We start from the raw sequence: 17,552 nt of genomic DNA on the forward strand, positions 1-17,552 counted from the left end.
TCACGGTTCACGTCACAGGCGTTGAATTGATATTAATTGGAATGCACAACCAAAAAATGAGATGAAATTATTGAAACATTAAAAAAACGGAGTTATCTCGTTTGCAACGAAACTCTTCATTTATAAACAAAGACAAAGGTCTATAAAGGAGACTTGATGCAGCCCTTCGACCACTAATGGAGTTCAGAGCTTCTCGTGCATTCATGGCCTTCTGCTGCCCCCATGTGTTTATTAATAGTACTTTACACTTTACCTTTTTTTTTGCTATTTAGTATTGCTAATGTCTGATTTCACAAGACATTTTCAACTAAAGCCTATTGCAGATCACGGACAATTTTAACATTAAATCATTTATTTAAACGGGAAGCCTAAATCATATTATTTTTTTCAATAGGCTACGAATATTAAATCTATGTTGCAGCTTTATAGGCTACATTTAATTTCGTGGCTTTTCGGATCTATCTTATTTAACCTAACTATTATGTCTATAGCATTAGTGATTATTTATCATATTTGTATTGCTAGTCCAGTAGGTGGGGGCAGAGAGAGATAAAGAGAGAGAGAGAGAGAGAGAGAGAGAGAGAGAGAGAGAGAGAGAGAGAGAGAGAGAGAGAGAGAGAGAGAGAGATCAGTAGCATCAGTGTGTGAGGCTCGTCATAAAGCGGCGAGATGTGGAGGATAGTGGAGCTCGTGGCGTGTTTACTGATGATGTCCAGTCATGTATCATCTCAAAGCAAGGTAAGAAATAATACAAAGTTTATGTTTTATTCATGCATATGAATAAAATGGTGCACGTATTAAAAAAGCGCGCTAGGATAACTTAATTTTAGTGCAGAACCATGCACCAATGTTAGATCTCATTTTAAGATGTTCAAGCTGATTTAGTCATTGAATTATCAAGCAATAATACTTTATTTTCTATTTTATTACATTTATTCTAAATCAAGTTATTTTATTCAAAATTAGTAGACTAAATATGAGTTTTATTATAACGACATGCATGCAAAGTTAAATATATCGTTTGCTAATAAAGTTGTATCTCTGGATTGGGCTGGTTTTGAGAGATATTTCACTCTCGATGAAAGCGGATATATTTGGGATTTATCTTTCTTTGTTAGTTGAAATGATCATTCGCTCATTGAAAGCAATGGAGGAAAGTACACACGGAGCGTCGCGCGGAACGCACTGGCACGGGTTCAAAGCGCTTCTGTTCGCGCATAAAAACGTCAGTCTAAAAATCACAGGTGCACAGTCCTGTTTCAGGAAAGGGATGAACCGATGTACAAATGTTAGGCTGAGTGATTTAACAAATCTGTACTGTTAGTAGTGTATTAAATATTAATTATTAGATATAATATGCTACATTAAAAATATATTGATTACTGCATTATTACGCTTGGAATTTAAATAGTAAATAAAGTTTTGTAAATTTGTTAATGCATTAGCATAAACTAACAATGAACAAAATGTCTAATGTTATTCATAATCTTAGTTTATTTTAGCATTTACTAATACATTGTTAAAATCAAAAGTGGTAACTGTTAAAATTAGTTATTGCACAATAAATTTACATAAACAATTATATTAACAAAAATAAAAAAAGCTGAGAAACTAAATTTATCTACTTTTAAGTGTCTGCAGTATCGTTGTTGTTTCTCCTAAAGCTCAACAAATTACACATTTTGCTTCAGCACAATAGCGCTTATAAAATGAATATCTAAAGTATACTATGCCTATAGATCATTTTGTCTTAGAAAAATGTGATAAGAATTGTTATATTGATATTTTTTGATTGAAGACAGACCTACTGTACCTGAGCACAGTTTGTGGCATTATTGAGAATTCTTCCTAAACATGAGGGTAATTCTTGAGAAAATCTTAGTATCAGGTTGTTGTCTAGAACAAGACAAGACATTTTTCTTTTCTGCCCATGCCTGTTATTTTCAGACATATAGTACCAAGATATTTTGAGTAGCTCTCATGAGACAGGTGTTATTGATTAGAGTTGGAACTGAACTCTAAAGTAAGATTGAATCATAAATTTAAGTGAGAGATCACTGATGTCCCAAATATTTCCAGTATGCTAGGTTTGACATTGGCTTTCTAATCCATCATTCAGATTTGCAGCATCCTCCCATAATCACAGTCCAAAATTAAAACACACAAACACAGAATTTCAACATCATTTTTCACACTGCCTCCTATGAGAGTTGTTTCCCCTTCATAGCACGCTTTCACTGAGGCCTGCAGTAACTGACAGATAAAAGCTCCTTCGGGACGAAGCGTGCACGGTCAAAGTCACTTCAGATAAAACGGTTGATTTGGCAAGAATAAAACCACACGAGAAACCGACACCGAGCCGTCAGGACTCATTAGGACCCGCACTTATCAGAGGTCACAGCTCATAGATGCAGCACATAGAGGAGGAACGGGTCCCCAATCCGGGCCCCACTGTTTTATTCTCTTTTTGATAAATACGCAGAATTAGTACCTGTGCAAAGCCTTTAACATGTATAGAAGGTTTGTGGGGCCACAAGTCTAAATTCTTGACTTTAGTATGAGTAAAAGTGATAATATGACTTGCATGAGCTAACATTAATAAGTTGGCCAATCCAAATAAAGAACTCTACTCTAAGAAAATAGAGAGTAAGAGTATGAAAGGGATGAGAAGGATTTTGTAAGAGTGATGGATATGGAAAGAGAAACAGAAAAAGAGAAAAAGAGTTTATAGAAAACTTTACGTGCTTCTAGTTTTTAACAAGCTCTTGGCAGGAGATCGAACATTGATATGCAGCTAGTGCTAATTATTTCAGATGAAAGTGAATGGACAAACAGCCAGTGCAGTTCCTCACAAGGGATTACAGAGGATTTAACCTTTAAAAAATAGGATTACTTTCTCCTTCCCACTCTTCTTTGTATTGTTCTTCTCTTCTTTCCTTTCCATTCCATTCCATACCTTTCCATTCCTTTCCATTCCATACATTTCCATTCCTTTCCATACCTTTCCATTCCATATCTTTCTATTCCATATCTTTCCATTCCTTTCCATACCTTTCCATTCCTTTTCATACCTTTCCATTACTTTCCATACCTCTCCATTCCTTTCCATACATTTCCAAACCTTTCCATACCTTTCCATACTTTTTCATACCTTTCCATTTCTTTCCATACACTTCCATTTCATATCTTTCCATAGCCTTCCATACCTTTCCATTCCTTTCCATACATTTCCATTCCTTTCCATTCCATACCTTTCCATTCCCTTCCATACCTCTCCATTCCTTTCCATACATTTCCAAACCTTTCCATACCTTTTCATACCTTTCCATTTCTTTCCATACATTTCCATTTCATACCTTTCCATACCCTTCCATACCTTTCCATTCCTTTCCATACATTTCCATTCCTTTCCATTCCATACATTTCCATTCCTTTCCATACCTTTCCATTCCATATCTTTCTATTCCATATCTTTACACCCCTCCATTCCATTCCTTTTCATACCTCTCCATTCCTTTCCATACATTTCCAAACCTTTCCATACCCTTCCATACCTTTTCATACCTTTCCATTTCTTTCCATACATTTCCATTTCATACCTTTCCATACCCTTCCATACCTTTTTATTCCTTTCTATACATTTCCATTCCTTTCCATACATTTCTATTCCTTTCCATTCCATACATTTCCATACCTTTCCATTCCATATCTTTCTATTCCATATCTTTCCATTCCATTCCTTTCATACCTTTCCATTCCTTTCCATTCCATACCATTCAATTCCTTTTTATTCCATACCTCTCCATTCCTTACCATACATGTCCAAACCTTTCTATTTCTTTCCATACCTTTCCATACCTTTTCATACTTTTCCATTTCTTTCCATACATTTCCATTTCATACCTTTCCATACCCCCCCATACCTTTCCATACATTTCCATTCCTTTCCATACATTTCCATTTCATAACTTTCCATTCCTTTCCATTCCATATATTTCCATTCCTTTCCATTCTTTTCCATACCTTTCCATTCCATATCTTTCCATTCCATATCTTTCTATTCCTTTCCATACCTTTCCATTACATACCTTTCCATTCCATTCCTTTCCATCCCATACCTTTCCATACCTCTCCATACCTTTCCATACCTTTTCATACCTTTCCATTCCTTTCCATACATTTCCATTTCATACCTTTCCAAACCTTTGCATTCCTTTCCATACCTTTGCATTTCATTCCTTTCCATTCCTTTCCATATTTTCCAGTTCTTTCCATTCCATTCCTTTTCATATACCTTTCCATTCCATACTTTTCCATTCCTTTCCATTCCATTTCATTCCTTTGCCATTCCATTTCTTTTCATTCCCCCTCTCCTCTCTTGAACAGTAGTTGTAAAAGTTCAGACATTTTGTCAGCTGCTCGGGGGGTTTATCTGTGCAAGTGTGTGAGCCACAAAGGGTTTGAGATGCAGAACGCTCGACTCTGGTCAGTGTTGATTTTGATAATCCTGCACCTGTGCCTGGTGCTTAGTTGCTATGAAAACAGTAAGGGCGTATGTTCATGAGAGAAAATACCATGATGTTTAGGCCTTTACAGTAATGTCAGCAACAAAAAAATAAGGGAAGCATTTATTTTGCGGATCTATGCACATTATTATAGATGCTGTGCATGAAACTGCTGTAAATAAAACTTCAGCAATATTTAAATTTTTGCCTTTGGCAGATGCTTCTAAGCGACTCTGTATGCATTTAAGCTATGGTGATTTATCAGTATGTCTGCTTCTTTGGATTCAAACCTTGGCCTTTGTGTTGCTAATGCACTGCTTTACTAGTTGATCCACAGGAACATTATAATATGCCTGTAATATTATCTGTAATGTAATTACTTGTGTTTATTAAGTAATATAAACATGTGCCTGCAGTGGAAATATCAGAATAGATATGCTTATTTTAGCACAACACAGCTGACACTTGCACCCTGTTTGTTTGGCTTGGAGACCGAAGTTGCTATATTAAACATTCCAAATAAAATCAGGGAATTGGGAATAGAAATGACTGTAGAGAGCACATCCCTGTGCCAGGCTGATTTATTTGGGCCACTTGTGTGTCAGTGAACCTCAGAAAGATGGAAATGCACATAATCAAAAGACAATATTGGCAGTAGTGAAAGATGAAAGCATGCTTGGATGTTGAGTTCACACTATGAAACTGTATTGCTGTAATGTATCATTCCTTTAAACTAAATGCACATAATTCACACCAACATACCACACACACACACACACACACACAATCAGACATGCGGATCAAGATAAGAGATTGTTCTCACGATTTAAGTTACCAACGTTGGCAGGGTGTGAAGATCAAGGTGTTTTAGTGGTCTTTTGAGAAGGATTACTGAAAAGGATGTAAGAAATCTAAGCTGTTGAACTTTCATGTACACATATTTTACACCTGCAAGATTTTTAAAGCATCCATAACACAAGCTGTTTCTGTGTATCTGATGTTAATCTGGAGTACCTCCTTCATATCTCCGAAGAGTCTTTAGTTTTATCAGATTTATAAAAGACAGATTAGCTTTACCGATAACGTATAAAAAAATTGGAAGGAGGAGTTACGAACTGCGGGAGGAGCGAGTAACGAGTCATGAAACACTTTATACTGGATAACTTATTAATTCACTATATATTCGTGTCGTTTATATAATATGCACTTACGAGCCTCACAGAAGTCTTACTTACCGCATGCAACTTATTACCCGTTTGGGACTTTTCAATGAAATCCAGCGTTAAACAAACACACACACACACACACACACACACACATACAAAACTCTGCTGCTACACCAGATAAACAAACTATAACCATTGTTTCCATAATGCTGGCTTTCTTCTTCTTACATTCAAAAAACACACTTCTATTTACGTGCCATTGTTGGGTCTTGATGTAAAACAAAGCTGTCGCTTGAAGTTATGCCTGTGACTTGCGCCCTCGGTTCTTACTCTCCCGCTGATTGACGTGTGGGCATGCTTTTATGGGAATTGCCCATAAAAAGAAGTGATATGGCTTACCCCTGAAACGTCAGCTGGACCTGTATTCGAAAAAAAAATTCTGAAACTTGTACGAACCCTGGCGAAGTGCATTCGGCACAGAAATACTCTGTAACACGTCCAACTGCTTTTTTGACACTTTGCATTTGTTTAACATGAGGAAACCAACTCTTGAACTGTGTAAATAAGTCAGAATGCATGAAATACCGTTGAATCCCCCTTTAACAATGCATTTACTTTCTTTGGACTGTTCAAAATCTAAACCCCATAAAAATCAAAACCAGAATTATGTGGCTTTTGTGTGTTTCTGTAGTTCAGTAATGTAAGCATCATTTGCAACATAAAGGTCATAGGGAACACTGATAAAGAGTATACACTGTCAGAAAAATTAAAAAAATAGTCCCTAGATCTAACGTTGGTGGGGTACCATTTCAAAAGGTACACCTTTGTACATAAAGAGTTCATTTTATACCTCAGAGGTGCACATTGGTACAAAAGATTGCATATTGATATCTTAAGGATATTAGTACCAAATATATGTTTGTACCTAATTGGTACATACACTGCAAAAAAATGATTTTCAAGAAAAAAAACGTTGGACATGTTGGACATGTTACAGAGTATTTCTGTGCCGAATGCACTTCGCCAGGGCTCGTACAAGTTTCGTAAAGTTTTTTTTGATTACAGGTCCAAATGACGTTTCAGGGGGTTTCTATACGTATCACTTCTTTATATGGGCACTTCCCCCGGAAAACCCCGCCCACCCGTCAATCAGCGGGAGACGCTAGAGCTTGCAAACATCTTATTACGCCACTCAGCTTTGTTTAATTTCAAAACTCAACAATGGCACGAATGAAGAAGTGTGTTTTTGGATGTAAGGAGAAGAAATCCAGCCATATGAAAACAATGGATATAGTTTATTATCCGGGGTTGCAGCGGAGTTTTGCGTGTGTGTTTGATGCGGTGGATTTTCCCAACCGGGTCATGACGAGTTGCACGCAGTAAGACTTCTGTCTTATGTTGGAAATAGTCACGTGCATATTATATAAATGACACGAACATGTAGTGAATCGTAAGTTAAAACAGTGTAGTATAGTGTTGCATGACTCGTACTCGCTCCTCCCGCGGTAGTAACTCCTCCTTCTTCATTTTTTCGTACGTTATCGGAAAGAATCGGTAAAGCTAATCTTTCTATTAAACTAAAGACTCTTTGCAGATATAAAGGATGTCATACTACTCTATAGGTACTCCAGATTAACATCAGAAATGCAGAAACAGCATGTGTTACATGAGCTTTAAACACTAAATTCAAGAAAATCTCAAGAAAATTAGCTTACCCCATTGGCAGATTTTTTTGCTAGTTTTATGCACAAAATCACTTAAATTTTATATTTTTGTCTTGTTTTCAGTAAAAATATCTAAAAATTCTTAAATTAAGATGTTTTTTCTTGATGAGCAAAACAGCCCAAAAAATAAGTTTAGTTTTTAGTATTTTAGTATTTTGTGCATAAAACAAGCAAAAAAAAATCTGCCAATAGGGTAAACAAATTTTCTTGAGGTTTTTATTGAATTTAGTGTTTAAGAAAAATGTTCAAGATTTTTTTGCTTAACCCATTGGCAAATTTCTTTGCTTGTTTTGTGCACAAAAGCACTTAAATGTGATATTTTTGGTCTAAAAACTAGTCTTATTTTATTGGGTTGTTTTGCTCATCAAGAAAAAGCATCTTAATTTAAGAATTGTTTTATATTTTTACTGACAACAAGACAAAAATACTAAGATTTTTTTTCTTAAACCATTTTTTGCAGTGTACTAGGACCTTTTTAAAGGGTACTGCCCCTCAAAAATTTGACAGTGTATATTGAATACAGTGTAGGTTGCTTTGTCTTACAAATCCTTAAATGTACAGTAAATGTCCTGATGTACTAGTATATTATGTAATAGTAGTTGTCATAATAAACTTTCTAAAGTTTTATTTGTGGTGGAAGCTGGCAAATGTGTTTTATTCAGGCTGTGAATCAAAGACATACGTCAATATAAGACAACTGGATTTTATGTTCACGCCCTGTATGATGTATTTTCTCTTCTCAGGGGTCAAAGTTTACTGCATTTAAACCATCTGCTTGCTTTTCATTCAGTCCATTGAGAATAACAGTGTGAGGAATGATGAACTGTAACTCATAGCAGAAGCTCAACTGTGCACAGAAACTTCAGATTTATTGTGACAGATTTACGCATGTGTACTTTATTTTGCTAGGTGTTTATTTAGAAAGATTTGTTAGATTAGTCAACATGTCAATTAAACTTGATCTTATTTACAGTCTTAATAAACGTTCTTGGCACCATTATGAATAATTTCCTAAATGAAAAAAGTCAAATGTTTTCCTTTCTTTAAACTTACTAAATCTCACTTTTTTAGCTGCCTTTATCACAAATCTTGTTTTAAAAAACCATTCTAACTAGTTTAAATAAATAGGACTAATTTTGCCCTACGTGTTTTTTTTTACCATAAATACGTCACATACTGAATTAAAATGTTTTGCGAAATTCAAAGCTGATAGGTACTACTTGGCATAAAGGTTTGCCTTTACATTATTACCATCAGAAGTAAATTGGAAACATGACATGACACTAATGAAATTATATTAATTGAGTAATGATGGACATGTGGTGTTGTGTGGGGGTAAAGGTCACAGGTCACTGGTCTTTAGTAGTAAGTAATTTGTAGTCAGTGCCGTCTCACAGATTGGTGACCTCTCGACCTTTAACTTTCATTTCATGGAATGTGAGGGCGACAACTCGGGTAAATAGCGCTGATCAATAAACAGGTCGTAGGTTAACCCGAGACTATTCTTCATTAGAATAAAAGCATTTTGATATATGCCTCCACAAAGCAATAGACAAAATTGTCATTAAATTAGGTTATATGGTCACAGAGTCATAACATCATGAAATTTCTTTTCCAGATCTTTGGGGAGGAGCAGGTCCGAATGACATCGGAGGGTTCCGACTGCCGCTGTAAGTGTATCATGCGACCTCTGACCCGGGATGCATGCGCTCGCTTGAAAACGGGAAGCGTGCGCGTGGAGGATTTCTACACGGTTGAGACGGTGAGTTCTGGAGCCGACTGTAAATGTTCCTGCACGGCTCCGCCCTCTTCGCTCAACCCCTGTGAGAACGAATGGAAGATGGAAAAACTCAAGAAACAGGCACCCCAACTGCTCAAGGTAAATCACATTAACTGTTTACATTTACATTAACTATTTGATTTTATTTTATTTATTAGTGCTGTAGTTGTTGCATAGCAACCAAAGTTTAAAGGATTAGTCCGTTTTCTTAAAGGGATCCAGATGGTTTGCTCACCACCATGTCATCCGGGGTGTTGATGTCTTTCTTTGTTCAGTCGAGAAGAAATTGTGTTTTTTGAGAAAAAAAAGTCCAGGATTTTTCTAATTTTAATGGATTTTAATGGACACCAACACTTAACACTTAACTCAACACGTAACAATTTTTTTCAACAGAGTTTCAAAGGACTATAAATGATCCCAAACGAGGCATAAGGGTCTTATCTAGCGAAACGATTGTCATTTTTGACAAGAAAAATAAAAATATGCACTTTTAAACCACAACTTTTCATCTAGGTCCGGTCCACCGCGACCTAACGTAAATGCGTAGTGACGTAGGGAGGTCATGTCTTACATATATGAAACGCACATTTGCGGACCATTGTAAACAATAAACATTAATTCCACATACAACAACGTCGGAACGGTCCTCTTTCTCCACATTTGTAAACACTGGGGCGGAGTTTCGCGTTCGTCCTCTGTGACCTCTTGACGTATTGCGTGAGGTCACGCTGACGCTTTCAGGACCAGAGGAATATGAGAAGTTGTAGTTTAAAAGTGCATATTTTTTATTTTTCTTGTCAAAAATGACAATCGTTTCGCTAGATAAGACCCTTATGCCTTATTTGGGATCGTTTATAGTCTTTTGATACTCCGTTGAAAAAAACTGTTACGTGTTGAGTTAAGTGTTAAGTGTTGGTGTCCATTAAAGTCCATTAAAATGAGAAAAATCCTGCAATGTTTCCCTCAAAAAACATAATTTCTTCTGGACTGAACAAAGAAAAACATCAACATTTTGGATGACATTGTGGTGAGTAAATTATCTGGATTTTTCTTTTAAGAAAATTGACTATTCCTTTAACGCTAATGTATGTACACTGTAAGAAAATGTCAGAAATCGTCCCTAGCCATCACTGATTTGGTACCCTTTAAAAAGCACAAATTTGCACAATAGGGAACATGAATAAAAAAAGACTTACACTGATGAATTGTTATAATGAACAGTGCAATATTCCAATAAAAAATAAGAATTGTCAGTTTTGATTTCATGGGGACTTTAACTTATCTGATGCATGCATGTGTCCATGTGCTCAATTGCATTTCTTAGCATCTGTCTTGTTTTTTTCCACCTTCTTCCTGTCTGCTTCAACTGCAGCATTGCTGAAAGTATTAATATTGGCCATAAGCCCTTTTAACGGTAGTTAAAAAGGATGTTTTAATATTAATACTGCAAACATTTGCCGACCTTCTGCTTAGCTCCAAACATGTGGCTTTGTTTTGAACCCGCTGCAGTCCTTCATCTCTGCTGACGGTACACGAGGTTGTAAATCAAGATGCTGTTCAGGCTGTTACACGATTGAAAACTACAACATGTGTCAACAATAAGTGCATAAGGAATTTATTCACCACTGGTTAAAACAGTCAAGGTGGCAATCTTATGCAATTTGACTTATTCATCTGAGCTGGTTTATGCCACACACTTGGAAATCACCCCATTGCACCTTAGCATGGGCACCTTAGCATTTTATATTTTATTCAATGTTGTTGCTGTCAATCATCATTTCAGATTGAAACGAAAGAAACACATCTAGTTGCGTTAGGAAATGATGTTTAAATGTGACTCTTTGTGTGTGTTCAAGCTGCAGTCTATGGTGGACCTTCTGGAGGGAACGCTCTTCAGTATGGACCTTCTTAAAGTTCACTCATATATCAACAAGGTGGTGTCTCAGATGAACAACTTGGAGGATGTAAGTGTGTGTGTGTGTGTGTGTGTGTGAGAAAGAGGTTTACATTTACATTAAGGCAGACACTTTTATCCAAAGCAACTTACAGTACATTCAAACCATACATTTAATAGTATTTGTGTTCCCTGGGGATCGAACCCACAACCTTTGTGCTGCTAACATACAGTAATGCTGCGTAAGCGACAGGATTATAGTGTGATATGAGACGGAAACGCTGAGTGCGTGTGAGCGGGCTAATATGAGCAGTGGCTGGATTTAACTGGACTCATGACATTCTGTGGTTACCCACAATGGTTTGGCTCCAAGATAGCTTAGATTTGGCTTGTGGGATGGGAAAAATAATACGTGTTTGAGCATGTGTATGTGAATCGATGGAAATAGCCAACAGAAGAAAACCACAATCTTGTTATCGTCACACTTATCCACTTTGCTTTTATTTCCTATTAAGGTTTTGGGTAAAATTGGGCTGAAATCACTTTTTACTGCATGTGTAAAGTGGGTCATTATGAAACACAATATCTCATTAAAATGTTATTATTTTGCATCAAATTTATCATGGTTTTAGTTTTTTACTAAATAATAGTTTTCGCAATAACGATTTGAGTGATTTTAGAAATTAAAATTAATTTGTTTAAAATGTTTAAAAGCTGCATATCTCATCCAGATGATCAAGACGAACCTCTCACGGGAAAATGATTTCGTAAGAGACAGCGTGGCGACTCTGACCAATCAGCTCCGTCAGTATGAGAACCACTCTGACATCATGATGAGCATAAAGAAGGAACTGTCCAATCTGGGCCATCAGCTTTCGCATAAAGACTCCGCCCCCTCAGGCCCAAAGAGCAAAGCACAGGTGAAATTTTAGACATTTAGGTTTTGATCCACTGATGCAATGAAACATTTTCGACTACACAGGAAGTTGTTTGTGCATTATATTAACTCATTCCCTGCCAGCTTTTTTTTAAGTTGCCCGCCAGCATCCTATCTATTATTTTTTCTCTGCTTAAACTCTTAAATATGAGTATTTTTCTTCAAAAATATTTTTTTTGAAATAATTGCATTTTTGTGAAGGAATTTTCAGATTCAGAACGGTTATCAAAAAATACACAGAGTTTAAAATTAATAAATAATTTTTGTTTGCTTAAGTTTTTTATAAATTGGATAAGTGCGCCATCTAGTAGTTAATCGTGGTATTACAGATAACCATGAAAACTCATCAGCAACATGTTGTTTTTTCATGCAAATGTTTCTCTTAATTGACGAGATAACTCGTCAATGGTGGGGAAAGAGTTAATTATGAAGTGCGTACGTAGGACCTGCAATGTTGGTTGAGTTTGTGCGTTGTGTGTTTGCAGGACACAGTAGGGTTAAACATTATAGATATTTCAAAGTTTCCTGCGAAAAAGCCTGAGAAAGTGAAACCGCCACCTAAACAAGCGAAGGAGCAACCAGTTAGGCCAAAGAAAGAGACCAGTAAACCCATCAAATCCAGTAAAGGAGAGCAAACAGAACTGAGCAGTAAAGGCAAACCATCACAAAACCAGCCGGGCGTCATCCGAGGCATCACATACTACAAAGCCAAAACCGATGAGGGGAGCAGCCAAAATGATAGAGGTGAGACACACACACACACACCTTAAAAATTAAGAGATTTAAAGTGTCTGATTTATGAAGTCATACTTGTGGAGACAATCTAAAATCTTAAATCTCTCATGAATGATATTAGGGTGACCATACATGCCATTCTTTCCAGATGCGTCCTGGCCAGGATTTGGGGTGCGCCTTCTGTATTTGTTGACCGCATACGTCATCTACCCAGTCTCACGAAATTACGTACCTATATCACGTACATTTTTTTATTCTTTTTCGTGATACTGTCACGAATTTCCGTGTTTTTTCGTGATCATATCACGAATTTCTGTTTACGTGTCATTGTCACGTATTAGTTACTCAACTGCTTTTTCCTTTTTTCAAACCATTTTCGCTTCGGTTAAGGGTTAGATTTGGTGTTTGCTTTAGAATGCACTTGAAGTATTGGTTTATACAATTTTTTCTGATTTATTTATTTTTTTATATTTTCAGATTTTTAAACAATTGTCGACTGGCGTTAGGTTAGAGTTGGGTTTGGGTAAGGATGTCATTTTATGTACATCTATAAACCGAAGCGACAATGGTAAGAAACTAGGACAAACAGTTCAGTAATCAATACGTAACAATGACACGTAAACAGAAATTCGTGATACGATCACGAAAAAAATGCGGAAATTCGTGACAATATCACGAAAAAGAATAAAAAATGTACGTGATATAGGTACATCATTTTGTGAGACTGGGCTGACGTCATTAAGGTTTATTATTTTAGGTTTTATTACATTTCAATGTAAGAATGAAACTACGATTAAGTCTTATGTTTTTAACTGAAATGTGAGAACCTTGATAATGTCGACAAATACGACTTCCAAAGGACGCACACGAAATCCTGGCCAGGACGCGAAGAATGGCATGTGTGGTCACCCTATTGATATGGACTAATAAATTGCGTAGGCTTGGTGCGGAGATGCATTTCGTGACATTTACAAGTAATTTCCATTTCAAAAAATGGGCGAAAGAAATCTGTAGTCATTGAAAAGCATCCAGAACATCTGGAGACCAGAATGTCGTATCAAACCACTTCAGCAATGTACAAATCTTAATAATAAAAAATAACCTTCCTCTTTCTCCAAAAGTATGGGCATTTTTACAAGTGAATAAAGACATCTTGTATCGTTAAGAGACATTTTTCTTTGGAAAATAATTTTAAAACATTTGTCCAGAGAAAAGCTGTTTCCCTTCGTTTCCCGAAGCACAGCTGCTTGCATTCATGCCAATTCAGACTCAAATATATTCATACTCTTAGATTTGATTAGATTTGACAAGCACACATACACACTATCATGAGCAAGGTCACACGTGTACACAAATATACACACATAAAGTCAAACTATTCCCTTTGTGTCTCAAAGAAAGTGAGAGTTGGTATGATACAGACTTCTTTAATTGGATACAGTAATACACCTGCTCTTTTATAATGAAGTGTGAGTAAAATGTTACATTTTAAGAGCAAAATATAATGCGAGTGAGTCACCTGTCTTACATTACTATTCATACTAACACACACGATAGTGATTCACAATTTCTCTCCACATAAATCTGACAGCAGATACAAACAGATTACATGCAGATGTTTTTTCTGTCTTGGACTTCTGTTTATTCTGTTGGTTGTATATTGAACATTTAATATTATTATCACGCAAACCTCTGCCTTTTCGTGTTTATTATGACATTTAGTACTGTATATTTACAAAGACACTTCCCTCATGGGAAGCTATTTGCAATTTAATGTAAGCAACACCTGACCCCCCCCACACACACAGTACACGCAAACGTTTACTTGCCCTTGCTATTTGCTTTATTTATGACTCATTTTTCCAACTGAGGATGTTCCCAAATGTTCGCAAAGGGAGGTTTTCTCAGATGTAGCTCACTTTGGGGATCATTATGTACAATAGTCAAGTATGTAACACACACACATGCACAAACCAGTACAGACACGGCATCTTACTTTAGCCAACACACATGCAGAAGTTCACAAACATAATTCAAGTATTTTGACACACTTGCACAATATGCACACTATGTTTAAAAATTTTACTGCATTAAAGTTTAAAGTTTATTCATATTGGCATTTTAGTGATGAGTTTATCATTTAAAATTGTTTAAAGCAACACTATGTAGTTTCCATGTAAAAATGACTTACAGCTCCCCCATGTGGTTGAAAAGCGCAACAGTGCCTGGTATCAGACACTCTTCTGTAGGCAGGGGGAGGGGCGGGGCTGTGTGCTCTACCCTCCACCGCCACTTTCAGAGTGTGCTTGTAGCAGCTAGGAGGCTGCTCAGGTTGCAGCAACAGTACAATTTGTCCAGTTAAAAGTTGTTCTATCACTGAAATAATTTTAGTGACAGTATTTTAAGGTAAAAAAACGACATAGTGTTGCTTTAACTTAAAGTAATAGTTAAACGGAAAATTATAATTCTGTCACCATTCACTAACCTGCAAGTTGTTTCAAACCCACTGAAAAAAAATTCTGGACATGGATTGCACATGATTAAATTAGGTTTTCTTAAAATAAAATTCACATTAATTAAAATGATTTTCATTTTAAGAAAACTTTATTCAATCATGTTGAACTGGTGTACATAATTAGATTACGTGGATCCAACAATTTTTTTTTAAGAAAAATCATTTTAAGAAAACTTAATTCAATCATGTGCAACCACAGATTTGTTTCAGTGCATTTTTGTTTTGCTTAACACAAAGAAAAGTATTTGTTATTAAACCGGAAACAGGAGCACCATTGACTTCCATAGTAGAAAAAAATACTATGGAAATCAGTGTTGTTATTAAATAATTATGACAAAAGTTTTATTTTTGGGCAAATTATCTCTTTTAAGTTAAAGCAACGTAAAAAAGTGTTGATATGACTTGCTTGGTTACCTTTTTTTTTTACAGCAAGAATAAACACACAAACACATTCTTGTGCACACAACGAGTGTCTTTGTCATAGAGATTTGATCTGGATCTTGGCTCTCTAATCCAGCACTCAGTCTAACAGGATACAAGTGTAAGACGCCAGCATACCGTCCAAACACCTTCAGCCAACACACACTCATTAGTTTTACTTTTTGAAAAACATGACACTCATATCAGCCTGAGAGGATATACAAAATCCAGCCAAATGTCTAGATTCAACAGTGTTTCCTTTCAGTTGGGTCCTCGCTCTCATTTCCTGATGAAGACAGTGTTTGATGATTGTTAATGGTCCTCCGTTGGCAGTCTGTGTAATAATTGCTTTATATCCCTACTGAAAAATCCAGCATAAGCTGGTAGCTGGTTTTAGCTTGTTTAAGCTGGCAGTTCTGGTTTAAGCTGGTCCTCCCAGTGTGGCAAAGCTGGTCAAGCTGGTGGGTTAGCTAGACCAGCTTAAAAAGTGACCAAAACACAGCTAGACCAGGTTGCTACACCAGCAATACCAGCTAAAACCAAACTGGGAGACCAGTTAAAACCAGCTCACCAGCTTATGCTGGATTTTTCAGTAGGGAAGAAAGTGGATTTAAAAGCCACTACTATCAGTATCATCTTCAGTCTAATATGATATAATTTACACTAAAAACCTTAATAAGTTGACTGAACTTATTTGATTGAGTAAACTCGTTCCATCAATTTAATTAAGTAATGGGTCTCCCAAAAACGTATATATTTTAGTTCAATTAACTTGGTGGCCACTTAGCTGTGGCGGCTCGTGACTGCTTATCTGAGGGGCGCAAATTCAAAATATGTTCGGGGTCTCGTGTCACATGCATTGCTTGTGTTTTTTCAAAATATGCGTTTGTTGCGTCATGTGAACCATGTGCATCACATGTTTTGTCAAAAAAAGTGCCTGCTGCACACGCGTCAAAACCGCTTATGATAAAAAAGAAGCTCACGTTCACAAAATACACGGAAGACACTCCCGTAACAGTAAATTCTGATTACGCATGAGATTATGCGAGTATCTGGCAAACGCGAGTGTCTCTAAGTGTGGTGGCACAAAATAAAACGTGACGATTTTTAACCAGATAAAAAATGAGAACTATATTGTATGGCCGAAGAGCACTTAGTTTGCAGCACTTCGACCTCGGCATGCAGTAATATCATCGATTCGCGCAGAAGGCGCGGTGCGGATGGTGCGTTCCCCGTGAACTGAGTGTTGCCGTGTGATCTGCGCGAGTTGAAAAATCTAAACTTTGGCAGATTTTTGCGCAGCGTTAACCAATCAGGAGCTTGCTCTAGTAGTGATGTGATTACAGGAAGCGAGCGGAGGCAGAAAAACAAAACAACAATTGAGGACAATCATTATCGCTACACGAGACATCTTTGTACTTTTACAGGAATTTAAAGGATCATGTTTGGAAGAAATTAAAGTGAGTGAGGAGGTCGAACAATCTGTTAAGTTTACTCAATTTTAGCTATATAAGCCCCTCCTATGATGTGAATTTAAATGTGAATGTCTCTTATGGTGCGATTTTCCAGTGATGTAGTACTCGATTTCTAAGACTCGGTCTCGGACCACAGTGGGATTAGAAAGACTCGTAATTTCAGACCAAGTCCTCGGACTTGAATGTATTTGAAAACCAACGGACTCGTTCTTGACTTGGACATGGCATAGGCGGTCTTGTCCCCATCACTACGACTTTCAATGAAGCGAATGAAGCAAGTAAACTCAAAATGTTATATTGTCCAACTTCCTGTGAATATCGCCTTTTTGCAGCGTCTGGTGTAAAAGCACAGTAACAAATGTCCATTATCTAGGAATTCGCAAGCTAATGGACAGCAAAAA

The 17,552-nt window shown here is 36.7% G+C and overlaps 1 protein-coding gene across 1 annotated transcript in view; it reads left to right on the forward strand.

Moving 5' to 3' along the window:
• The first annotated feature begins 646 nt into the window (after window positions 1-646).
• The window catches only part of LOC129424190 (olfactomedin-like protein 2A), a 22,110-nt gene continuing 5,204 nt past the window's right edge, over window positions 647-17,552 (forward strand). Inside the window, exons 1-5 of the mRNA XM_055180789.2 lie at window positions 647-738; window positions 9,014-9,274; window positions 11,032-11,139; window positions 11,801-11,989; window positions 12,492-12,750. Coding sequence (XP_055036764.1) covers window positions 670-738; window positions 9,014-9,274; window positions 11,032-11,139; window positions 11,801-11,989; window positions 12,492-12,750 — 886 coding nt within the window. The 5' untranslated portion in view covers window positions 647-669. The remainder of the gene's footprint in view (window positions 739-9,013; window positions 9,275-11,031; window positions 11,140-11,800; window positions 11,990-12,491; window positions 12,751-17,552) is intronic.

This window comes from Misgurnus anguillicaudatus, chromosome 9, assembly GCF_027580225.2.
Source record: "Misgurnus anguillicaudatus chromosome 9, ASM2758022v2, whole genome shotgun sequence".
Taxonomy (NCBI): Eukaryota; Metazoa; Chordata; class Actinopteri; order Cypriniformes; family Cobitidae; genus Misgurnus; species Misgurnus anguillicaudatus.